Raw genomic sequence first — 27,862 nt, 5'->3', positions numbered from 1 at the left:
GGAGGACCTAACTAGCTATATAATGTGGGTTCAGTTGGTAACTAGCAGGCTATGAGTAAGGGGCATACTATGCAGCCCCGAAACGCGTAAGCTACTATTTTGTATTACTGAGTGGATCCATTTTTGTAATTATTTTATTTTTGATGAAGTAAAGGTGAAGTTTTAATTTTTCTGGCGCTGGATATTTTATTTTCTTCGGTTTCAATATTGTGCATTTGCATCCTCTTCAGTCGGGGATTTATCTGGAGCAGCCTTAAACCAAGTATGTTTCCATTCCTTTTTACCTAAAGGGGGTTGAGCGGTTTCTTTGTTATATTATAATTGAGAATAGGAAGTGAATTTAGAATGGTTGAGAATTAGTTGCTATTTTTTAGCAACTGTGGATTTTTCTTTTTTTTAATATGTAAAAACTTTTTAATTCCATTAAGGGTCTAGAGCTCCAACCAGCCTCTTCACTCATGCTCTATAATACACTACTTCTGTAACATGGACAGGCACCTTATTAAGCCATGGGGACTTGAATACAATGATAACTCCTCCAAATACCTGTCTTTGCATCACATGGCTTGGCAGATGATGAGGTGGGGTGATGCAGACTGTCACATAAATGCTTATAAGTGTTATAACCCCGCATTATGCAGTAAAGACTTCTGGGAAAGTCGGGCATGATGTTCAGGGTGCTTCCCAATAGAGAGCAGCATAACAGAGGCACTGTCTCCCTGTTTACATCTTGGGAGACAGATTTGCATATTCTTCCCATATATAGAAAAACTAATACTTGTTAGAGTTCTCTTTAATGGATTTTGAGGCAGAATAGGAGTGAAGTGTCTAAGTTGTACACTTTTTTCATATTATGTGATGAAACATGACAAAGATGTAAAATATTTTGAATCTGTAAGAAATGTGTTTATTTCAAGACATTAATCTCTCCATCTTATAAAAATGAATTCTTGTCTGTCTGTCTGTCTGTACTCTAATGCGAACCAAACGACTGGACCGATCTTCACCAAATTTGGTACAGACATACTTCTGATATCAGGGAAGGTTTAAGACGAGACTCCAACTCGCTCGGACATACCGTTGCTGAGATACAGCATTCCAAACACAGTGCCCCCCCCCCTTAGCCAATACAAACCTGCAAGTCTTTCACTCATATTCCAACTGCAATACACAGGGTCACTCGACATGCACAATACAACACTGATATCCAAACTGAGATACACGCATCAGAGGATTAGATACACAGATCAGCACACAGTATCACATGCCAGAGGATTAGATACACGGGTCTGCACACAGTCCCACACACCAGAGGATTAAATACGCATTTCTGCACACGGTTCCACACACTGAAGGATTTGATACGTGCGTCTGCACATGGTTTCACATGCCGAAGGATTAGATACAGGCGTCTACACACAGTTCCACACTCCAGAAGATTAGATGCGTGCGTCTGCACACAGTTGTACACGCCATAGGATTAGATACACGCGTCTGCACACAGTACCACACGGGAGGATTAGATACGTGTGTGTGCACACAGTACCACAAGCCAGAGAATTAGATACGCGTCTCAGCACACAGTACCACACGGGGGAGGATTAGATACGCGCCTCTTCACACAATACCATACAGGGGAGGATTAGATACACGTGTCTTCACACAGTTGTACACGCCATAGGATTAGATACACGGGTCTGCACACAGTCCCACACACCAGAGGATTAAATACGCACTTCTGCACACAGTACCACATGCCATAGGATTAGATACGTGCGCCTGCACACGGTTCCACATGCCGAAGGATTAGATACAGGCGTCTACACACAGTTCCACACGGGGGAGGATTAGATACGCGCGTCTACACACAGTACCACATGCCATAGGATTAGATATGCGCTCTTCACACAATACCACACAGGGGAGGATTAGATACATGTCTCTGCACACAGTACCACAAGCCAGAGAATTAGATACGCGTCTCAGCACACAGTACCACACGGGGGAGGATTAGATACGCGCATCTGCACACAGTACCACATGCCGGGGGATTGGATACACGCCTCTTCACACAATACCACACAGGGGAGGATTACATACACGTGTCTTCACACAGTTGTACACGCCATAGGATTAGATACACGCGTCTGCACACAGTACCACATGCCGTAGGCTTAGATACGTGCGTCTACACACAGTTCCACACGCCGTAGGATTAGATATGCGCCTCTTCACACAATACCACACAGGGGAGGATTAAATACGTGCGTCTGCACACAGTACCACACGCCAGAGGATAAGATAAGCGCGTCTGCACGCAGTACCAAATTCCGTAGGATTAGATACGCACGTCTGCACACAGTATCACATGTCGTAGGATTAGATACCCACGTCTACACACAGTTCCACATGCCGTAGGATTAGATATGCGCCTCTTCACACAATACCACACAGGGGAGGATTAGATACGTGCATCTGCACACAGTACCACACGGCAGAGTATTAGATACGCGCATTTGCACACAGTACCGCACGCCAGAGTCATTAGATATGCGCGTCTGCACACAGTTTCACTTACTGGAGGATTAGATATGCGCCTCTTCACACAATACCACACGGGGAGGATTAGATATGTGCATCTGCACACAGTACCACACCAACAAGGATTGGATACTTGCATCTAAACACAGTACTACACGGGGAAGGATTAGATACAGCTTTACTCCAGGTATCCATAACAACTGATCACAGGTTTTTCACTGACATCCAAAATGAGATACACATAATCACATGACGCTTATGGACATACACACAAACAACATACAAAATACACCAGTGCAAAATTGGACAATTCTTATGGGGCCACTACACAAACATAAAATGTAATATACCCGTGCGAAGCCGGGTCCCCCCTCTAGTTATTGATAAAATAAGGAGGTGGTCATTAATCTCTCCTAGGTATGCTGTATATGAAGAAGATTTAAAGAACACCTGTATATTCAGAGTCATATTCAAATATCCCTGCCTTATCACGAGTTTAGCTCACATGCATGCTGTATTCTTGTATAACATTGCAGGCATGAAACAAATGTGTAAAAATGTGCAATGAGACATTCACTAAGATAACTTAATTAAGATATTAGATATGATAAAGACTTCAGTATCGACCAAACCTGTTTAGCATTAGAGTTGTTGATCTACTTTCAGGCTAGTTGGTAAGGTAATGACCTTTGAAGGCTACCATCAGGATAAGGACACATATTCAGTAGAGATGAGCGAACACTAAAATGTTCGAGGTTCGAAATTCGATTCGAACAGCCGCTCAATGTTCGTGTGTTCGAACGGGTTTCGAACCCCATTATAGTCTATGGGGAACAGATACTCGTTAAGGGGGAAACCCAAATCCGTGTCTGGAGGGTCACCAAGTCCACTATGACACCCCAGGAAATGATGCCAACACCTCTGGAATGACACTGGGACAGCAGGGGAAGCATGTCTGGGGGCATCTAACACACCAAAGACCCTCTATTACCCCAACATCACAGCCTAACAACTACACACTTTACACACTCAATACCACCTCTCTGACAGTAGGAAAACACCTTGAAACATGTGTATTTGGCACTTGCAGTGAGGAGAGCTTGTCACCAGCAGTGAATTTGGCCCTTGTAGTAAGTTGAGGTTGGCACCAACATTTGTTTTGAAAATCAGGGTGGATTGAGCCTCTAACCAGCAGAGTTTGGGCAAATTCATGGTGGAGGGAGCCTCTAAACACCCCAGTTTGGGCAAATTCATGGTGGAGGGAGCCTCTAAAAACCCCAGTTTGGACCAATTCATGGTGGAGGGAGCCTCTAACCAGCCCAGTTTGGACCAATTAATGGTGGAGGGAGCCTCTAACCAGCCCAGTTTGGACCAATTCATGGTGGAGGGAGCCTCTAAACAGCCAAGTTTTGGGAAATTCATGGTGGAGGGAGCCTCTAACCAGCCCAGTTTGGACCAATTCATGGTGGAGGGAGCCTCTAAACAGCCAAGTTTTGGGAAATTCATGGTGGAGGGAGCCTCTAACCAGCCCAGTTTGGACCAATTCATGGTGGAGGGAGCCTCTAAAAAACCCAGTTTGGACCAATTCATGGTGGAGGGAGCCTCTAAACAGCCCAGTTTGGACCAATTAATGGTGGAGGGAGCCTCTAACCAGCCCAGTTTGGACCAATTCATGGTGGAGGGAGCCTCTAACCAGCCAAGTTTTGGGAAATTCATGGTGGAGGGAGCCTCTAACCAGCCCAGTTTGGACCAATTCATGGTGGAGGGAGCCTCTAAAAAACCCAGTTTGGACCAATTCATGGTGGAGGGAGCCTCTAACCAGCCCAGTTTGGACCAATTAATGGTGGAGGGAGCCTCTAAACAGCCCAGTTTGGGCAAATTCATGGTGGAGGGAGCCTCTAACCAGCCCAGTTTGGACCAATTCATGGTGGAGGGAGCCTCTAACCAGCCCAGTTTGGACCAATTAATGGTGGAGGGAGCCTCTAAAAAACCCAGTTTGGACCAATTCATGGTGGAGGGAGCCTCTAAACAGCCCAGTTTGGGCAAATTCATGGTGGAGGGAGCCTCTAAAAAACCCAGTTTGGACCAATTCATGGTGGAGGGAGCCTCTAACCAGCCCAGTTTGGACCAATTAATGGTGGAGGGAGCCTCTAACCAGCCCAGTTTGGACCAATTCATGGTGGAGGGAGCCTCTAACCAGCCCAGTTTGGACCAATTCATGGTGGAGGGAGCCTCTAAACAGCCCAGTTTGGGCAAATTCATGGTGGAGGGAGCCTCTAAAAAACCCAGTTTGGACCAATTCATGGTGGAGGGAGCCTCTAAACAGCCCAGTTTGGGCAAATTCATGGTGGAGGAAGCCTCTAACCAGCCCAGTTTGGACCAATTAATGGTGGAGGGAGCCTCTAAACAGCCCAGTTTGGACCAATTCATGGTGGAGGGAGCCTCTAAACAGCCAAGTTTGGACCAATTCATGGTGGAGGGAGCCTCTAAAAAACCCAGTTTGGACCAATTCATGGTGGAGGGAGCCTCTAACCAGCCCAGTTTGGACCAATTAATGGTGGAGGGAGCCTCTAACCAGCCCAGTTTGGACCAATTAATGGTGGAGGGAGCCTCTAACCAGCCCAGTTTGGACCAATTCATGGTGGAGGGAGCCTCTAAAAAACCCAGTTTGGACCAATTCATGGTGGAGGGAGCCTCTAACCAGCCCAGTTTGGACCAATTAATGGTGGAGGGAGCCTCTAACCAGCCCAGTTTGGACCAATTCATGGTGGAGGGAGCCTCTAACCAGCCCAGTTTGGACCAATTCATGGTGGAGGGAGCCTCTAACCAGCCCAGTTTGGACCAATTCATGGTGGAGGGAGCCTCTAAAAAAACCCAGTTTGGACCAATTCATGGTGGAGGGAGCCTCTAACCAGCCCAGTTTGGACCAATTAATGGTGGAGGGAGCCTCTAAACAGCCCAGTTTGGGCAAATTCATGGTGGAGGGAGCCTCTAACCAGCCCAGTTTGGACCAATTCATGGTGGAGGGAGCCTCTAACCAGCCCAGTTTGGACCAATTAATGGTGGAGGGAGCCTCTAAAAAACCCAGTTTGGACCAATTCATGGTGGAGGGAGCCTCTAAACAGCCCAGTTTGGGCAAATTCATGGTGGAGGGAGCCTCTAACCAGCCCAGTTTGGACCAATTAATGGTGGAGGGAGCCTCTAAACAGCCCAGTTTGGGCAAATTCATGGTGGAGGGAGCCTCTAACCAGCCCAGTTTGGACCAATTCATGGTGGAGGGAGCCTCTAACCAGCCCAGTTTGGACCAATTAATGGTGGAGGGAGCCTCTAACCAGCCCAGTTTGGACCAATTCATGGTGGAGGGAGCCTCTAAAAAACCCAGTTTGGACCAATTCATGGTGGAGGGAGCCTCTAACCAGCCCAGTTTGGACCAATTAATGGTGGAGGGAGCCTCTAACCAGCCCAGTTTGGACCAATTCATGGTGGAGGGAGCCTCTAACCAGCCCAGTTTGGACCAATTCATGGTGGAGGGAGCCTCTAAACAGCCCAGTTTGGGCAAATTCATGGTGGAGGGAGCCTCTAAAAAACCCAGTTTGGACCAATTCATGGTGGAGGGAGCCTCTAAACAGCCCAGTTTGGGCAAATTCATGGTGGAGGAAGCCTCTAACCAGCCCAGTTTGGACCAATTAATGGTGGAGGGAGCCTCTAAACAGCCCAGTTTGGACCAATTCATGGTGGAGGGAGCCTCTAACCAGCCCAGTTTGGACCAATTCATGGTGGAGGGAGCCTCTAAAAAACCCAGTTTGGACCAATTCATGGTGGAGGGAGCCTCTAACCAGCAGAGTTGGTGGAAATCAGGGTGGAGGGAGCCTCTAACCAGCAGAGTTGGGGGAAATCAGGGTGGAGGGAGCCTAGTATTAGCAGAATTGTGCAACGCTTATGGTGGATGAGTATGAGGATGCGGAGGAATTGGAGAGGTTGAGTACAGACATGGAGTTTCATGTTGGGGTGCTTTACACAGGTGGGCACAAAAATGACGGCTCTACCCAGTGGTGGTTCATTTTTATCAAAGTGAGCCGGTCGGCACTCTCAGCTGACAGACGGGTGCGCTTGTCAGTGATGATGCCACCGGCTGCACTGAACACCCTCTCAGATAGGACGCTGGCGGCAGGACAGGACAGCACCTCCAAGGCATATAGGGCAAGTTCAAGCCACAGGTCCAACTTCGACACCCAATACGTGTAGGGCGCAGAGGGGTCGGAGAGGACAGGGCTGTGGTCGGAAAGGTATTCCCGCAACATGCGCCTATACTTCTCACGCCTGGTGACACTAGGACCCTCCGTGGCGGCACTTTGGCGAGGGGGTGCCATCAAGGTGTCCCAGACCTTAGACAGTGTGCCCCTCGTTTGTGTGGACTGGTGAGAACTTGGTTGCCTACTGGAGGAACTGCCCTCCCTGCCGCCAACGTCACATGCTGGAAACATCTCCATCATATTCTGCACCAATTGCCTGTGGCAAGCATTGATGCGATTGGCCCTCCCCTCTACCGGAATAAAAGACGAGATGTTGTTTTTATACCGGGGGTCAAGGATAGCAAAGATCCAGTACTGGTTGTCCTCCATGATTTTGACAATACGCTTGTCGGTTGTAAAGCACCCCAACATGAACTCAGCCATGTCTGCCACAGTGTTAGTTGGCATGACTCCTCTGGCCCCACCGGAAAGTTCAATCTCCATTTCCTCCTCATCCTCCATGTCTACCCATCCGCGCTGCAACAATGGGACGATTCGAAGTTGCCCGGAAGCCTCCTGTATCACCATCACATCATCGGACAACTCTTCTTCCTCCTCCTCCTCCTCCTCCTCCTCCTCCTCCATTAAACGCAGTGAAGCGGACAGATGTGTGGACCTACTCTCCAGCTGTGACGGATCGGATGCTATCCCTAACTCCTCTGTGTGATCTGAGTTATCCCTGATGTCAATCAGGGATTCTCTCAGAACACACAAGAGCGGGATTGTAAGGCTCACCATCGCATCCTCAGAGCTCACCCTCCTTGTGGACTCCTCAAAGACCCGTAGGATGTCACAAAGGTCTCTCATCCATGGCCACTCATGGATGTGAAACTGAGGCAGCTGACTTTGTGGCACCCTAGGGTTTTGTAGCTGGTATTCCATCAAAGGTCTCTGCTGCTCAACCACTCTATTCAACATCTGAAACGTTGAGTTCCAGCGTGTGGGGACGTCGCACAAAAGCCGGTGTTGTGGCACATGCAGGCGTTGCTGGAGAGATTTTAAGCTAGCAGCGGCTACTGTCGACTTGCGAAAGTGGGCGCACATGCGCCGCACTTTCACCAGTAGCTCTGGAACATTGGGGTAGCTCTTTAGGAAACGTTGCACCACTAGGTTGAAGACGTGGGCCAGGCATGGAACATGTTGGAGTCCGGCAAGCTCCAGAGCTGCTACCAGGTTCCGGCCGTTATCACAAACGACCATGCCTGGGCCCAGGTGCAGCGGCTCAAACCATATTGCCGTCTCATCGAGGAGGGCATCCCTCACCTCGGAGGCAGTGTGCTGTCTGTCCCCCAAGCTGATCAGCTTCAGCACAGCCTGCTGACGTCTACCAACGCCAGTGCTGCAACGTTTCCAACTCGTAGCTGGGGTCAATCTAACAGCGGAGGAGGAGGCGGTGGCGGAGGAGGAGGCGGTGGCGGAGGAGGAGGCGGTAGAGGAGGAGGAGGAGGGGGGTGTTCTTCTCGTGTCCCTGCCAGGAATGTTAGGCGGGGAGACGAGGTACACCGGGCCAGTTTGGGAAGCAGTCCCAGCCTCAACTACATTCACCCAGTGTGCCATCAGTGAAATGTAGCGTCCCTGTCCGCATGCACTTGTCCACGCGTCGGTGGTCAAGTGGACCTTTGTGCAAAGCGCGGAACTAAGGGCCCGCCTGATGTTGAGTGACACGTGCTGGTGCAAGGCGGGGACGGCACACCGGGAGAAGTAGTGACGGCTAGGGACGGCATAGCGAGGTGCCGCAGTTGCCATCAGGTCCAGGAAGGCGGGAGTTTCAACAAGCCGGAACGCCAACATCTCCTGGGCCAGCAGTTTAGCGATGTTGGCGTTCAAGGCTTGCGCGTGTGGGTGGTTAGCAGTGTATTTCTGCCGCCGCTCCAATGTCTGAGAGATGGTGGGTTGTTGTAAAGAAACGCCTGATGGTGCCTTTGATGGTGCAGGAGAAGGAGATAAGACAGGACCAGGGGAGGATGAGGTAGAAGTCAACAAAGTGGCGGAGGCAGATGAAGTGGTGTCCTGGCTCGTCCTCTGGAGTGCATCGCCAGCACAGTCAGCAGTGGCAGTGGCAGAGGCAGTGGCAGTGGCGTGAACGGCAGGCGGCCTTTGTCCTGCCGTTGCTGCCTGCCACTGATTCCAGTGCTTGGATTCCAAATGACGGCGCATTGAAGTGGTGGACAGGTTGCTCTTCTCAGAGCCCCTAATCAATTTCGAGAGGCAAATTGTGCAGACAACACTATATCTGTCCTCGGCGCATTCCTTGAAAAAACTCCACACCTTCGAGAAACGTGCCCTCGAGGTGGGAGTTTTTCGGGGCTGGGTACGAACTGGAACATCTTGGGAGATTCCGGGTGTGGCCTGGCTTCGCCTAAGCTGCTGACCTCTGCCTCTGCCTCTAGCTACCCTTTTTGGTGCTGCACCTGCCTCAACATCCACACTACTTTCCCCGCTTGACATCCCCCCTGTCCAGGTCGGGTCAGTGTCCTCATCATCCACCACTTCCTCTTCCAACTCCTGTCTCATCTCCTCCTCCCGCACAATGCGCCGGTCAACTGGATGCCCTGACGGCAACTGCGTCACATCATCGTCGATGAGGGTGGGTTGCTGGTCATCCACCACCAAATCGAACGGAGATGGAGGAGACTCTAGTGTTTGAGCATCTGGACACAGATGCTCCTCTGTTAGGTTCGTGGAATCGTGACGTGGAGAGGCAGGTTGAGGGACAATGAAAGGAGCGGAGAACAGCTCTGGGGAGCAGGGACAGTTTGGGTTATTGTTCTGTAAAGCTTCGGAATTTTGGGAGGAAGGAAGACAAGACTGTTGGGTAATAGGAGGAGAGGAGGCAGAGTCTGACTGGCTGCTGGACAATGTGCTGTAAGCGTTCTCTGACAGCCATTGCAAGACCTGTTCCTGGTTCTCGGGCCTACTAAGGTTTGTACCCTGCAGTTTAGTTAATGTGGCAAGCAACCCTGGCACTGTGGAGTGGCGCAATGCTTGCTGCCCCACAGGAGTAGGCACGGGACGCCCTGTGGCTTCACTGCTACCTTGCTCCCCAGAACCATTCCCCCGACCTCGCCCACGGCCTCGTCCACGTCCCTTTCCGGGAGCCTTGCGCATTTTGAATTCCTAGTTAGAAATTGGCACTGTATACCAGTAGTAAAAATTGTGGGTGCACGTAACCCCAATATATTCTTTGAATTACCAGTCAGAAACTGGCACTATATGGCAGTAGCAAGAAATGAGGGTATTTATAACCCCAATATATTCTTTGAATTCCCAGTCAGACAATGGCACTGTATACCAGTAGTAAAAATTGTGGGTGCACGTAACCCCAATATATTCTTTGAATTACCAGTCAGACACTGGCACTATATGGCAGTAGCAAGAAATGAGGGTATTTGTATTCCCAATATACTCTTTGAATTCCCAGTCAGACAATGGCACTGTATACCAGTAGTAAAAATTGTGGGTGCACGTAACCCCAATATATTCTTTGAATTCCCAGTCAGACAATGGCACTGTATACCAGTAGTAAAAATTGTGGGTGCACGTAACCCCAATATATTCTTTGAATTACCAGTCAGACACTGGCACTATATGGCAGTAGCAAGAAATGAGGGTATTTGTATTCCCAATATACTCTTTGAATTCCCAGTCAGACAATGGCACTGTATACCAGTAGTAAAAATTGTGGGTGCACGTAACCCCAATATATTCTTTGAATTCCCAGTCAGACAATGGCACTATATGGCAGTAGCAAGAAATGAGGGTATTTATAACCCCAATATATTCTTTGAATTCCCAGTCAGACAATGGCACTGTATACCAGTAGTAAAAATTGTGGGTGCACGTAACCCCAATATATTCTTTGAATTACCAGTCAGAAACTGGCACTATATGGCAGTAGCAAGAAATGAGGGTATTTATAACCCCAATATATTCTTTGAATTCCCAGTCAGACAATGGCACTGTATACCAGTAGTAAAAATTGTGGGTGCACGTAACCCCAATATATTCTTTGAATTCCCAGTCAGAAACTGGCACTATATGGCAGTAGCAAGAAATGAGGGTATTTGTATTCCCAATATACTCTTTGAATTCCCAGTCAGACAATGGCACTGTATACCAGTAGTAAAAATTGTGGGTGCACGTAACCCCAATATATTCTTTGAATTACCAGTCAGACACTGGCACTATATGGCAGTAGCAAGAAATGAGGGTATTTGTATTCCCAATATACTCTTTGAATTCCCAGTCAGACAATGGCACTGTATACCAGTAGTAAAAATTGTGGGTGCACGTAACCCCAATATATTCTTTGAATTCCCAGTCAGACAATGGCACTATATGGCAGTAGCAAGAAATGAGGGTATTTATAACCCCAATATATTCTTTGAATTCCCAGTCAGACAATGGCACTGTATACCAGTAGTAAAAATTGTGGGTGCACGTAACCCCAATATATTCTTTGAATTACCAGTCAGAAACTGGCACTATATGGCAGTAGCAAGAAATGAGGGTATTTATAACCCCAATATATTCTTTGAATTCCCAGTCAGACAATGGCACTGTATACCAGTAGTAAAAATTGTGGGTGCACGTAACCCCAATATATTCTTTGAATTACCAGTCAGACACTGGCACTATATGGCAGTAGCAAGAAATGAGGGTATTTGTATTCCCAATATACTCTTTGAATTCCCAGTCAGACAATGGCACTGTATACCAGTAGTAAAAATTGTGGGTGCACGTAACCCCAATATATTCTTTGAATTCCCAGTCAGACAATGGCACTATATGGCAGTAGCAAGAAATGAGGGTATTTATAACCCCAATATATTCTTTGAATTCCCAGTCAGACAATGGCACTGTATACCAGTAGTAAAAATTGTGGGTGCACGTAACCCCAATATATTCTTTGAATTCCCAGTCAGAAACTGGCACTATATGGCAGTAGCAAGAAATGAGGGTATTTGTATTCCCAATATACTCTTTGAATTCCCAGTCAGACAATGGCACTGTATACCAGTAGTAAAAATTGTGGGTGCACGTAACCCCAATATATTCTTTGAATTCCCAGTCAGACAATGGCACTATATGGCAGTAGCAAGAAATGAGGGTATTTATAACCCCAATATATTCTTTGAATTCCCAGTCAGACAATGGCACTGTATACCAGTAGTAAAAATTGTGGGTGCACGTAACCCCAATATATTCTTTGAATTACCAGTCAGAAACTGGCACTATATGGCAGTAGCAAGAAATGAGGGTATTTATAACCCCAATATATTCTTTGAATTCCCAGTCAGACAATGGCACTGTATACCAGTAGTAAAAATTGTGGGTGCACGTAACCCCAATATATTCTTTGAATTACCAGTCAGAAACTGGCACTATATGGCAGTAGCAAGAAATGAGGGTATTTATAACCCCAATATATTCTTTGAATTCCCAGTCAGACAATGGCACTGTATACCAGTAGTAAAAATTGTGGGTGCACGTAACCCCAATATATTCTTTGAATTCCCAGTCAGACAATGGCACTGTATACCAGTAGTAAAAATTGTGGGTGCACGTAACCCCAATATATTCTTTGAATTACCAGTCAGAAACTGGCACTATATGGCAGTAGCAAGAAATGAGGGTATTTGTATTCCCAATATACTCTTTGAATTCCCAGTCAGACAATGGCACTGTATACCAGTAGTAAAAATTGTGGGTGCACGTAACCCCAATATATTCTTTGAATTACCAGTCAGACACTGGCACTATATGGCAGTAGCAAGAAATGAGGGTATTTGTATTCCCAATATACTCTTTGAATTCCCAGTCAGACAATGGCACTGTATACCAGTAGTAAAAATTGTGGGTGCACGTAACCCCAATATATTCTTTGAATTACCGGTCAGACACTGGCACTATATGGCAGTAGCAAGAAATGAGGGTATTTGTATTCCCAATATATTCTTTGAATTCCCAGTCAGACAATGGCACTGTATACCAGTAGTAAAAATTGTGGGTGCACGTAACCCCAATATATTCTTTGAATTCCCAGTCAGACACTGGCACTATATGGCAGTAGCAAGAAATGAGGGTATTTGTATTCCCAATATATTCTTTGAATTCCCAGTCAGACAATGGCACTGTATACCAGTAGTAAAAATAGTGGGTGTATATAGCCCCAATTCTATTGCTAGGGGACTTGCAGGGTATTTCTGGGGTGAAGGTGGGGGGGGCACACCGTTGGAACGGGTATCGGGGTATATATCGGGTATACGGGAATACACTGACAGTGTATTCCATTCAGGATCCTGGGAAAGCTGGGTTGCGGCGATTGAGCCCGTCAGTGCCACGTTACACTGACAAGCTTCTCCCTGGAATTTAGCTCTTACAAGAGCTGTTGGTTGTCTTCTCCTTCCTATCCTAGCCTGTCCCTGCCTACCCAGAATCTAAGCCCTAGCTAGCTGGACGGAAACCTCCGTCCTTGGTGAATTGCAAGCTCAGAATGACGCGAAGCTGGGCGTCGCTGTTCTTTTAAATTAGAGGTCACATGTTTTCGGCAGCCAATGGGTTTTGCCTACTTTTTTCAACGTCACCGGTGTCGTAGTTCCTGTCCCACCTACCCTGCGCTGTTATTGGAGCAAAAAAGGCGCCAGGGAAGGTGGGAGGGGAATCGAGTAATGGCGCACTTTACCACGCGGTGTTCGATTCGATTCGAACATGCCGAACAGCCTAATATCCGATCGAACATGAGTTCGATAGAACACTGTTCGCTCATCTCTAATATTCAGGCTTTGCTGATCCAGTTTATAAAGATAGACAGTGGTGGATTAAAAAAATAAAATAAAAAATAAAGTAGCATGTCTTCTATACCACCCACCTTTATGATTCACCACTAGTTTTTGCAACATAAAAGTTGCAGTGTCTCCTTAGACAACAGAATATGGCTCTTCAGGCTGTTGAAAGTGGACTCAGCAAGAACACTGTCTCACATGTTGAGTCCAATTCCAAAAGCTTGAAGGAGGGCCCTGTGTCTTCTGAAAATGTAATGTTGAATGTTGTACAGCTATTAACATACATTATTGTATATGACCAACCATACAAACCTACTAACTAATAAGTTCAGGTGTTTTAGCCACACGTATTGCAAGTCAAGCACACAGCCATGCAGTCTCCATAGACAAACACTTCTAGTACAATAGTTTAACACAGTGGGAACAGTTTGGGAAAAGCTGTTCTCTTGTAGTATAACTGTGCCATTATACACATAGTGAGATTCCCAAACGCATGGTGTGATAAGTTTGTAGAAGATCAACTCAATTGGCGACCACAAATCTCTCAAGTCTACCATATCAAATACCTTAACTGCGATTGTGAACAAGATCTTCTTGACCAATCAGTTACTGATTTCATAAATGCTCTTTTAGGGAAGGAACACAAATTTCCACAGATGTACCCCAAGATCTTATGGAAAGTGTCCCCTCCCCAACGATGTGGCATATCGAAAGGATAGCCCATTAAGGAAAACAGACAACCCCTTTAAGCAAAGATGTAATACAAACACTGGATTTTCTCTGAATTAACAGATATGCACATTTTTTTTTTTTTAAATCAGATCCTTATTAGTTTTTTTTAACAGATTCTTATTCAAATACATAGAGATATTAAGACAAGACAAAAGCCCATGCAGCAAAGTATCCAAAAAAAAAACCCCAGCGAGACCATATAAACCATTTCTCAGATCCCCCCTGCCCTATACCACAGGGAAAACATCTGTCAAAGCATGAATAAAAGTCATATACAAATGTTTTTGTTAAAAATGCTACAAAATAATCTTCTGTAGTACCAGGACTTCAGGTTTGGCTCATTTTGGAGATCTGTCAGAATGTGTATACCTCTTGAAGGTGTAAAATACCGTGTTATTAAAATGATACATTATATTGCTACTAATATTGATAATTAGTAATCCACCATCATGTTAAAATATTATGGCAAACAGTCCTAGCTTTATATATTAATTACTAATAAAGTATGTATCTCAAAATGTATTATCCTTGATTTCCCACAGAGCTTAAGGGTGGATGTGAGTTACTCTTTCCCTGTCCAGATCTGTGATATACCTTGTAGTAAGTATCACTGATACTGTTGCAAATATAATACATGTACTAACATTACTCTATTAGGGGATTTCGGAGTTAAACATACTGATGACCTTTACTAAGGATAGGTTATCAGTAGCAGATCAATGGGGTCTGACTCTCCCACCAATCATTTGTTCTCAATAATTTTAGTCTGGAGAATCCAATTAAAGAATGTCCTTTTCATGATCTGAAAAGCTTTATTGTAGTCCATAACAGAAATGAGTGCATCTAAATATTGTACTTTATATTGTAATCTGCAGCTGAGATAATTAAAGTATGTTGGATATGTATAAAAGACAGTTGTATGGTAAGTCATAAGTGCATAGTTATTATGCCAAGTACACACTGGGTTAATCCATGGTAATTTACAGTGGCAGCAGCATAGTGGATGGTACTTGAAAAATCCTACGCATGGCAGCATAAATCACACAATTTTGGATGTTTTTTTGTGTGTTGTCAGCAGAAATCATGTGGAGAGAAAAGTGCTACAAACCATTTTTTAATAGCTCCCCATCGATGGGTCCATATAGCTACATTCTAAAAACTGGTGCTAGAACAAGTTCCTCTTTTCCACCAAGGAGAACTTATTTGGATTTTCCTTTCCCAGAATTCTTAGAATGACATGCATGCAATGTACATTTTTTTTCCTATCAGTATATCTTTGTAGAATGGGAGGAAATCCATGCAAACACGGGGAGAACATACAAACTCTTTGCAGATGTTGTTCCTGGCAGGATTCAAACCCAGGATTTCAATACTGCAGTGCTAACCACTGAGCCACCCTGTGGCCCCTTCTGCAGGGACAATATTTGCATAGTTCTGTACAATGAGTTGTGGATGAATAGTATTAATATAGTCTTCTAGTTACCACAGAGCAACTAGACATTTGCCTTTTGTCAAAGGACATGTTATCAGATGTCATGTTGGGTATACGTACCATGCAAGAAATATATAGCAAAGGTAGGTTTATTGGAAAGCTGAGAACAGTGAAAATATTTTAGCAATAGATTCTCTACAGCCTGAAAACTCTCAGATTGTCATGCATGCCCAATAAGCGACCTTTCAGCCATTGTTCACAGTAAAAATGTTTTCTTACACAGCAATTTTAGAGTACAGGGAAATTCCCACTACAGTAGTCATGTGGTATTTCCGGATTGGTTTGTTCATACACACTTTTTTCCCCTTAATTTTAACCCTTTCCCAGAAATTGACATGCCATTGTACAATATGTAAGCAGCTTTGAGGTCACCAAGTATGCAGCACATCCTTTAAGACTTGTAAGTTGTAAAGAGTTTTCAATAGATCAGACTTGTTCTGGACACATCTCAAAGAATAAACTTAGATCTGAGGAATTAAGATGTCAAGTTAACTGGCTAAAAAGGGGGCAATATGCCAATATACTGCATGAGGGCCAATAAAGAGAGCAGTATACTCTGTGGGGGCCAGTAAACAGGGCGTTACACTGTGTGTACAAAGTATGAACGAATGTAGCATAGGGAGCCTGTTAGTGGTCAACATAATGCAGCATGCTCCACTATTTTGCCTACATTTCAGGCCCCAGAGTAATCGGAGAACCAGGGGAATAAAAACTTTAAAAAACATTACTGTTTCTTACCTGTTCCCGGCTCCTATGCTGTCTTCTCTGCTGCCGTCCTTCTGAAATGACGTCAGACGTCACATGACCCGGGATGCAGGCCGGTTCATGTGACATCAGAAAGGACGTCAGGAAGGAGGCCTGGCAGGATCGTGGAGAGGTAAGTAACAGTATTTTTTATGTTCCCTTACCTCTCCCAATCCGCCGATCATTATACTTGGGGGTCTGCAAAGAATCTGGCTCAAAAAAAAAAAAAACGTCGCTCATTCACTTCAATGGGAGCTGGTCATTTCCTTTTTCCGCAAGCGGAATCAGCGCATCAAACTCCATAAGACATATTACACTGGGGAACACAATTTTTGTTGACTTAGATCTGACACTTGTTTCAGACTTACTTTTAGCTCTTGGTTCCAAAAATGACCCCCGTTTTTCTCTAACACGTCAAGTTTTTAAGATACAGGATACCCTCCATTTTTCATGAAAATCTTACAAAATATACACTTACATGACAATGAAGCAGAAATTAATCTGAATATACTAGAGTTATTTTCTTCCTACAATTGCTATTTATTGCTCAGTTTTGTCCATTGTTTTAGAAGTAGTAAAGTTTTTACTTGGAATGGTGAAACTGCCACAGATGTAACAAAACGAATCAGGGCTGTTGAGGCACTTACGACGAGAAGATGAAGCCGCAGACATGATCGAATGGAAAGCAAAAAAGTACTTATGTCTATAAAATAATAAATTCTGTTAATTGCTTGTCTACAAACAAGAACTCACAAAAAAAATTCTGAAAACGATAGCCATCTAGACTAGGGGTGGGCAATTTTCCCACGGGGCCACATTAGAAATTGGAATGGTTTCAGAGGGCCTGACTAATATAGTTAAGGCTTCCTGCACACGACCGTGAAAACAGATCCGTGTGCAAGGCCTGCTCTGTTCTATTCTGTGGTAGTAGACTAGAACAGGACACAGGATGTCTGGAGCGCAGGGCACAAAGCCTGCCCATTGCTCCATCACAATCATATTCCCCATTGCAGCCCCCTACACACACAGTGCAACATTGCAGCCCCCCTACACATATAGTGCTACATTGCACACAGTATACTGCCTATCGCACCCCCGCCCGCACAGTATAGTAACCATGGCGCTCACCACAGCCCAACACTGAGTACTCACCTCTCAGCGTCTTCTCCCAGTCAGTCGGGACAGTTATGACGTCACCACGCGCGCGCGGGAGCCGGGTGCACAACCTCCCACCACCTTGTCGCATGCGTTACCAAATAGCCCAGCGTGGTCACATCAAGATACGCTGTAGAGAAAAAAACTTGACGTGATAGAAGAAAAGTAACTGCAGATTTAAGTTCAGCATGTCAATTTCAGTATTAAACAGCTCAAGTAAATTGAGAAAGGAGCCTAGACGTTCCGAAACATTGTAACCTGTCATCATTATTAGTTAGCCATTAAAAAGGTATCAACTACTGAAGACTATCAAGTTTTTTGTTTTTCTGTAATACGCTGTGATTTTAGCCGCAGCATTTTGCCCGCAGCGTTTCAGGCCCGTGGGGCCCCGACTTCATAAGTACAGAAGGAAAGAGATTTATTTAATAAGATATATTCCAAAGTTTATTGTATTCACTTCTATTCGTTTTAGAATTGTCAGTACACTTTTGAGCGTGCTATCCCAAAGCAGTCTTTTACTCATGCTAATGGATGTGCTATTTGTTCTATACCAATGAAAATGTCACTGATCAAAAATGGTAAACAATGGTTTGGTTTCAAAAAACACGTTTGTCCCTCCAAGTGCAGCAAATAGGGTCTGGAAAAATCTGTTGCAGGTGAAGCCAGATATGGATGTAGAAAAAAAAAAAAAAAAAAAATTTTATATTTATATATATATATATATATATATATATATATATATATATAGTACAAACATTGGAACCGCACACAAAAAAATAAAATAAAAATAAAATCAATTGGTGGTGCAGGCATAAAAGGGTTCTGCAATTCATGAACAGAAAATAATGATTTTGCCGCATACGTATTTTTGAGTGAAAAGTGAAAACATTTTTTAATTTCTGACTTCAGCACAAACACCATAAATAACACGCCATGTATGAAGAAATTATGGTACAAAAGCCAAGCTGTAGATCAGAAGTAGAATGTTTCGGTTCGCCATGTCCTCCTTTCCTCTGAGCTTGTATGGATCTAGCTTGAGGAAGGTCATCTGATCTACAGCTTGGTTTTTGTACCATAAGCTCTTCATACATGGCGTGTTATTTATTGTGCTTGTACTGTAGTCACGAGTTAAATTTTCTCTTCACTTTTCACTCAAGAACGTGTGCGGCAGAATCATTATTTTCTGTAGCTAGTATGTCAAAATTTACCTGGAAAGTTTTCATCGGAGATTCCCCATTTGTGACTACTGGTGACACCATGTTACACAGTCTACTCAAGCTTTGTAATACCAAAATCTGTGCCGAACGCCTGAAATAAATTTAATTTATAAAACTTTGTAACATTTATTTTTTAATTATTTTATTATGATTAATTAGTTTAAGCAGATGAATCTTGCATATTGTATAAAGTTATATAATGCATCTTTCTTGCTTTTCAGATTTAAATGTATCTGGATGGATAATTAGCACTCTCATTTAACATTTTTTTCAGAAATTCGTCAAAAGAAAATGAAACGTTTATTGAAATCAAAAAAGAGGCACTCCACAAAAACTGGTGAGTATATGGCTATACTTAGTTTACCAGCAATGTGTATATCCTTAGTAATACTAACAATAAAGGACCAAAATCCAGAACACCGTACAATGTATTTATACTATGGTGTACTCTGTTATATAAACTATAATAATGGAGCCACTGTGCTCAATAAATCACATCAGAAAATGGACCCAATTATATTAGTAAACCAATATTATAAATTACCTCAAATCATAATTAAACAATATATCATATCCCTCTACCCCCCCATCCCCCCTTCTTCCTTGTGTGTGCTCTGCTTGCACTCAAACCACATCATCTGGCATGGACTCCCTCTAGTGGTTGCAGCGGCCAGTGACATGTTAGTCTCTCGCATAGAGCAGTTGCTCTCAATTGGTGACTGCATTCTGCGATATGTTTCTTTATATTCTGGAATTAGCTCCCTCTGGTTGTGCCAGTGACGTCTTACTATATTCTATAGAATAGGCCCTCTAGTGGTGCCTGTGACTTGTGCTATGTTAGGCACTGCAGCCAGAAGTACATTACTATCTCATACGCAGGGGTGAACCTGCCCCTTTCGCCGCCCGAAGTGAACGACAGAAAGCCCCCCCCCCCCCAACCGCCACCCGGAGGAGGGGGCGTGGCGGCGCGGAGGGGTGGGGCTTAGCGAAGGGGGCGGGGCTTAGCACCGTTCACAGGCAGAGAGCAGGCACGGAGAAGACCTGCTCTCTGCCTGAGCGTGAGGGGAGGCTGCTGGAGCAGCGCTGCTCCAGTGGCCTCCCCAATCCACTGCTCCGTGCTAAGCCAGTCCAGGACAGCTTGTCCTGGACTGGCTTAGGTAAGAAAAAATGCCGCCCTCCTTGGGGCCCTGGCATAGCGCCACCTGAAGCGGTCGCTTCAGGTCGCCTCATGGGAGGTGCGGCGCTGCTCATACGGCATAGGCCCGCTCTAGTGGTGACAGCAGCATGTTACTATAGATTTTGAATAGGCTCCCTTCTTGGGGTGTCTGCAGTCAGCAGCAGATTACCGTGCGTTACGACAGACAGGATCCCTTGACTCTATTTTCAATCTACCGTCTACATTTGCCTCTCATTATGTGTTTTACTATAAGTGCCTCACACATTGTCCTTTTGTTTGTTTGTTATTGACCCTCCTTACTATGGTTTACCGTCTCCTGTTTGCTTTATATGGTTTTTACTTCCTGTGTCTTCGTTTGTTTTTTTGCTATAAATAAATAGATCATAATACTAGGGTTATTCAATAGGTTATCTACCTGAATAAGAAAGCAAACTTTTCTGACATCATTGAACTTTCTACTTTTCAATGTAATCCGCCTTGACTTCACCACCCTTATTTCACTTCACCTCCAGAGATTGGACGCCCTCAGAATAGAAGGAGACTTCTCGCTGCTGCAGGAACCCTGTTACCGCCTATCTGACTGCATCATCATCAGGAAATTCTTGCCCATGCAGAAAGCTCTTCAGGTTGTAAAATAGAAGTGAATGACTGGGATACAGGTCTGAACTGTAGCGTGGAGGTTTAAGCTTCATGAAGTTGCATTCCCTGGTAGCAGCTTGTGATTTATGTGCTTTGTGACCTGGTACATTGTCGTGAAGCAAGAAAACTCCTGCCAAGATGATACCATGGCACTTCTCTTTGATGCCTCACGTATTCCTTCATTATTGAAGCCTAGATGTCTCCAGGAATTGTCTTATGTGGCATGAATTCTAGTAATAAAACACCTTCTGTATCCTAAAAAACAAAGTAGATATTACCTTTCCAGCTGACTGCTGCACAGCAGATTTCTTTGTTGTTGGTGAACCCTTGTGCCTCCATTGCATGGACTCTTGTTCGGTCTCAGGATCATGGTAGTAGATGCTTGATGCATCACCTGTAACAACTGAAGAATAGACGTCTCCTGGATTTTTTATAAATATGTCTAAATTTTCTTGGCTACATTTCTTGTGACATGTTTTTGCTCAAGCTTACATTCGTGGCAGCCACCAGAAACTGACCTTTGACATCAAAGCATCATGAATGATATTGGAAACCATGCCAACTGAAATACCCAATTCATAACCTACAACATTGACTTTGACTTGAGGATATTCCAAAACCATGGCATCACCTTTATGGCACATGTTCTCTGAAGATTATTTCTGATTTCTGGTTTATATTGTCAATAAAATCCTAATTCTGCAGTGCATTTTTTATGTACAGTATGCCTAACTACATGTAGCTCTTTAAAAAACAAAACAAAAAAATCCCAAGACCTTAAAGGGGACCTTTCACGTACTCAGATGTGTGGTATTGTCATTGCTGGGCAGTAAGAAAAGCCCCCTCTGAAGTACAAGGCCATGGAGGAATACTGTTCGGGAAGGGGATATGGGGTGTGGGGGGGGGGGGGGAAGAGACACAGTGTCAAGATATCGGTATCAAAAATAACGGCACCAATATCTCCAGGACTGGGGCGCAAATCACGGGAATGCTGATAATGTGCTTAAAGGGGTATTCCCAACTCTCCTGCTCACCAACTTGCAGGCTTGTATGCCTTGTTCACTTCCTGGTTTTCTCAGTAAGTTGGTGGGTGGGGTTTCACTTGCTCTGCTAGCTCTTTTCATAGCAGTACATGTTTGCAGTCAGTAATGAGGGATAGTTGTAAATAAATTAGCACAGTATCACTGGAAGATGCACAATATGAAGCTGATTTAGCAGTGATGGATTTGATAGGTGATGATAATCCCAAATTTACATGCTACAGGACCAAGAGTAAGCTGGCAATAAACTCAGTTTTAGGTCTATGTTTACATACAGAGGTAACAGACACCCTCTCAGCCCTTATCAGCAAAAATCAATTAGCAGACCCAGGAAGAGGGAGATAAAGAGCTCAGAAACACAAGCTCACTCTGAGCGCTCAGCTCCTCCTCCCCTCCTGAGAGCAGGGAGCTACATCACTTGTCCTGGGCAGAGAGATAAGTATCCCCAGATCTGTGGTTATGGAAACACATTGTAAACAATGAAGTGAAGAATCTCAGCGTCCAAACAAAGCAGTTTTGCTGAAGCTAGCTGTATAGATAGGATCCAAGAGATGAGACAACTCTGTTTGCTTACTAGTGGTATATAATACCACACATCTATGAGGATAAAAAAAGGCCCTCTATAACATAGCTATTTGATGAAAAAAAACCCCGTTATGAGCTTTGGAATTCAATGACAATACCAAACTGTTTAGAAAAACAAACAAAACACATTTCTATTGTGCTATGAGCACAGCATATTGCGATTCCATCTCCATTACAGTTGGTCCAACAGGGAAAAAAAAAAAAAAAAAAAAAAAAAAAAAAAAAGTGTGAGCAATCTAATGTCATGATACAATGATATTTTCCTCTAAGATGACTGGGTCTTCGTGTTGTTTCAGCATATATACCTTGCATATGGCATACACATTACCTTCAAAATCATCCAACCATTGGCCACCACTGGTGTGTAAAGTTTTTGCCAGCTGATACAGCATTTTCTATACCGAAATGGTCAACTAATGTCCCGCTAACTTAAAAGTATCCTCTAGTAAAGTAACTGAAAAAGATAGATAAATACAAGACTCCAACCTATAAACCTATCATGTGGATTCAGAGGACGGCACATAAACCCCATGAAAAGGACACCACTTGCCCTTACCTATTATAAGTATGGAAATCTGAATCCCAAATCAACATCCCATTCCAAAATACTAGATTCCATGACTTATAAAATTGTGCACTGTTCTCCATATGTGGTGATTTACATAGGGGCTATACTGTATCCTTTTCATGAGCTTCTATACCTCTGTTCTCTCATCCCCTAATTCTGTTTCAGTGACAGTTTTGTCCATTGTTGTAATATTTAACATACTTGTTTCCATGGCCCAGGTGTGTAACTTTACATTTATATTAAAATGAATTTGCCATTTCCCCAAATCCCTATGTAATATTACACTAGCCTCCTCTGCATTGACTAAGACCCCACATAACGGTCCACAGTAAAAAAGTGCTGCGGGAAAAACCTCTGCAGACTTTCTGCCTCCACTACACCTTTAGGGAAACCGCCGGTGTTCCAGCAGGTATTATTGACATACTGTGATTTCCAAAACTGTTGAAGTTCATCGTATCCACAGCGCAAATTTTTTTGCAAGTTGTGGATGGGATTCAGTGACTGCAATATGCATCATTTTTTTCTGCTGTGGTTAAACCGCAGCATTTAGAGATTAGATATTAAAGTATTAGATATTTGTGGAGCAACAAAGCTACATTGGAGATTTTGAGATTTCACATTGCTGCGGTGACGAAATGAAAGTGTAGTCTACAGTTATAGTGAAATATGGAAAGAAGAAACGTTTTGTAATAGTTAACCTTTATACTTTGCCTCCACCTATACTTAAGTATATTAGTCATACCTTACATAGCTATTGTCACTATTCACGGTGCTTATGACTCATACCTGCGGGAATCCCTGCATTTAAAATAGGTTACAAACCTCACATGTTATTTTTATGGCATCGGGCATTTCCTGCTACATCACAAGGACATTGTGTTGACTCAGAATAAAAAAAATGTAACCGATTCTTATATTGCAAATGTCATTTGATAATGATTATTCCCCTTTCATGGAACGGCAGTTAACTATTCTTTCAAATTACGTTTTCCCTTATGATCTGTTCATACTTGGATTATGATCTCTATTTTAACCCCTTTCCGCCGATGGCAATTTTTGACTTCCTGACCAAGCTCGATTTTTCAAAACTTTCGTGTCACTTTATGTGGCAATAACTTTGGAATGTTTTAACTTACCAAAGTGATTGAGATTGTGGTTTCGTAACACATTATACTTCATGTTAGTGGTGAATTTTGGTTGATATGTTTTGTGTTTAATTATGAAAAAAAATAGGAAATTTGGTGGACATTTTAAAAAATATGCATTTTATAAAGTTTGAAATGATGTGCATTGCATACAGATATTCAGACCGCCAAAATTATATCCTAAATCTCATGTCCCAGATCTCTGCTTTATGTCGGCATCAAACTTTAGTCGCCCTTTTATTTTTTATTTTTTTTTACAGACATTAGAAGATTTACAAGTGAAACAACAATATTCAAAATTTTCAAGAAATTTCCAAAACCCATTTTTTAACCCCTTAGAGACACAGCCCAAAAGTGACTTAAGGACCAGGCCTCTTTTTTCAAAACTGACATGTGTCACTTTAAATGGCAATAGCTTTGAGACGCTTTAACTTACACAAGTGATTCTGAGATTGTTTTTTTGTGACATATTGTACTTCATGTCAGTAGAAAATTTTTGTCGATATTTTTTGCCTTTGATTATGAAAAAAATAGGAAATTTGATGAAAATTTGGAAAAAAGTGCAGTTTTCAAACTTTGAAATTGCAAGCCTTTCAAATGGAAAGCCATACTACCCAAATTTTTTGATAAATATAATTAACCATGTCTCTGATTTATGTAGAAGTCAAATTTTAATCACCCTTTCATTTTTTTCAGATATTATAAGGCTTACAAGTCAAGCAGTGATTTTCCAAATTTTCAAGAAAATTTCCAAAACACATTTTTCAAGGGACCAGTTCAGTTTTGAAGGGAACTTGAGAGGCCTCTCTTGTAAAACCCCCCATAAGTCACCCCATTACCAAAACTGCACTCCTGAAAGAATCCAAAACAGTTAGAAAGTTTCTTAACCCTTTCAGCATTTCACAGCAATTAAAACAAAATGGAGGTCAAATTTACATTTTTCAATTTCTATCACTAATATATTCATTTAGCCCTAGAATTTACACATTTACTAAGGGTTAAAGGAGAAATTGCACCCCACATTTTGTTACGCAATTTCTCCCGAACACAGCAATACCCCATATGTGCTGGTACCCTAATGTACAGGCACACAGTCGCTCTCAGAACGGATGGAGCGCTAATTGGATTTTGTAGGCCAGATTTTGCTAAAATAAATTGCAGGCACCATGTTCCTTTTGCAGAGCCCCCAAGGTGCCAAAACAGTGGAAACCCCCAAAATGTCACCCCATTTTGGAAACTAGACCCCTTAAGGAATTTATCAAGGGGTATAGTGAGCACTACAGGAGTGTAACAGAATTGGCCCAACAAAAGGAAAAGTGCCATTTTTTTGCTATAAAATGAAGCTTTAACCCCAAATTATGCATTTCCACAAGGGGTTAAAAGAGAAAATGCACCCCACAAATTGTCAAGCATTTTCTCCCAACTACAGAAATGCCCACATGTGGACGTAAAGTGATGTATGGTCACACAGTGGGATAGAACAATAGTTGGAGGGTAGATTTGGCTGAAATTGGTTTTAGTTACCATGTCACATTTGTAGAGGCCTTGAAGTGCCAAAACAGTGAAAGTCCCCAAAAATGTGACCCCATTTTGGAAACTAGACCCCTTGACTTCAGTGACGTTAGTGTTAAATTACACCTCTTAAAAAATTTACCAAGAAGTATAGCAAACATTTGGATGCAACTTGTATGACAAGAATTTATTTAGCAGAAATTACTGCATAACCGGATGAAAGTAAATGTGTGCAGAATACGTGATGGTATAAGGAGGCGATATTCCATGGAAAATAAATTCTAAAATTAATATTCCATGGAAGTGTGGTACAATCTAAAGCACTCCTTCATGCACAGGCCAGGTTTATCAGGGCAGGTGTCACACTGATAAATGGTGTCTCTCCTTATTCCTCTTTTGTAACACACTCTGCATCTTTTCTGAGTTTTCCTTTTTTAGCAGTTTGGGGGACTTCACCGGGAAAATGTTGCCCTGGTACAATACGGGAACCATGAGTTTCAGAAGTACTGGGGCCTGGCACTTCTAGGTCCCCAAATATCAGGGACTTGATAATTGCCTCCTGAAACTCAAGGAAAGTTCCTGTGTGGCCTGCACATCGTGATAGCACGTAAGAGTTATACAATGCCATCTGAACCATGTGCACGACCAGCTTTTTGTACCACACTCTTGTTTTTCGCATGGCACTGTAGGGCTTTAGGACTTGATCAGATAGATCAACCCCTCCCATGTACTTATTGTATGCCAGGATGCAGTCTGGCTTGGAGACAGTGGTACTGGTGCCACGCACAGGGACAGAGGTGCTGCCGCTGCCATTAGCTGTGGTCAGTACAAGGACATCCCTCTTGTCCCTATACTTGACCAGCAGCATATTCTCATTGCAGACGGCACTACTCTCACCCTTTCTGAGGCGCTGCTCAATATGTGCCCTAGGGAGGCCTCTTCGATTTCTGCGCACAGTCCCACAAGCTGCAGTTCCTCTAGAACTCAGGGACCTAAAGAGTGGGATGCTGGTGTAAAAGTTATCCACATAGAGGTGATAACCCTTGTCCAGCAGTGGGTGCATCAAATCCCACACAATTTTCCCACTAACTCCTAGGATTGGGGGGCAGTCTGGGGGCTCAATCCTTGTGTCCCTTCCTTCATACACCCTAAATTTATAAGTGTATCCTGAACTGCTCTCACATAGCTTATACATTTTAATGCCATACCGTGCCCGCTTACTGGGCAAGTATTGGCGGAATTTTAGCCTCCCTTTGAAACTGATCAGAGACTCATCAATTGCAATGTTCTGATCAGGGATGTAGGACTCTGCAAATTTGGCACTAAAGTGGTCAATGACTGGCCTAACTTTGTATAAGCGGTCAAAATTTGGGGCATCTTGGGGCGGGCACTGGGAATTATCATTATAATGAATGAACTTTAGGATACTTTCAAACCGCTTCCTGGACATAGCCATTCGAAAGATTGGAGTGTTGTGCAAGACGTCTGTACTCCAATACTGAAGAATTTTAGTTTTTTTCACTATGCCCATATGCAGAATAAGACCCCAGAAAATCTTAATTTCTGCTGCATTTACTGGGGTCCAGTTCTGTGGCCTGGCATAGGAAGAGGTGGCATTTTGTTCCAAAAATTGTTCAGCGTACAAATTCGTTTGGGCCACCATAAGATCTACAAACTCAGAGAAAAAGATTTTTAAAAAGTCATTTTCTCTGAAGCCCTCAGTCTCAATTTGTATTCCTGACCGGGCAACAAAGTCAGGAAGCTGAGGCTCATAATTTTCTGGGGGTGGGGTCCACATGGGCTCTACAGGTGGGGCAACTAACTCAGCAATTGTTCTGGGGCGCCTCCTTTGGGGTTGCTCATCACTGGAGGAGGAGGAGGAAGAAGAGGAAAAATAAAGGAATGGGGCATTTTCCTCTTCTCCCTCGCTGGCGGTATCAGTGTCAGAGGCCAGTATGGCGTACGCCTCTTCTACTGAAAACCTTCTTTGGGATGATTGGGACATTTTTGTGTGTGTGTGGTGTTTTACTTGAGTATATAAAACTTTATTTCTTGAAACTTTATTTCTTTGAAACTTTTTCAGTGTGGGGTGTGTGTTGTGCTTTAACACGTGTATTTTATGTAAAAAAAAAAAAAACCTTCCCTTCTATCAAAAATGGAGCTATATATAGATTGAAAAAAAACTGAGCCAAAAATCACAAATGTGACCAATAACGTATATTTTATTACTGGTCAGTT

General features: G+C 43.5%; 1 protein-coding gene across 1 annotated transcript in view; it reads left to right on the top strand.

The window, feature by feature from the left end:
• The window catches only part of IL17REL (interleukin 17 receptor E like), a 97,082-nt gene that overhangs the window by 54,555 nt on the left and 14,665 nt on the right, over positions 1-27,862 (top strand). The window contains exons 15-16 of the mRNA XM_075273437.1: positions 18,214-18,348; positions 20,648-20,761. Of these exons, the coding sequence (XP_075129538.1) occupies positions 18,214-18,348; positions 20,648-20,761 (249 nt within the window). The remainder of the gene's footprint in view (positions 1-18,213; positions 18,349-20,647; positions 20,762-27,862) is intronic.

The sequence above is a fragment of the Leptodactylus fuscus genome, chromosome 5 (genome assembly GCF_031893055.1).
Source record: "Leptodactylus fuscus isolate aLepFus1 chromosome 5, aLepFus1.hap2, whole genome shotgun sequence".
Taxonomy (NCBI): Eukaryota; Metazoa; Chordata; class Amphibia; order Anura; family Leptodactylidae; genus Leptodactylus; species Leptodactylus fuscus.
Note: the sequence above shows the minus strand (reverse complement) of the source record. Positions and strands in the feature narration are given on the sequence as shown.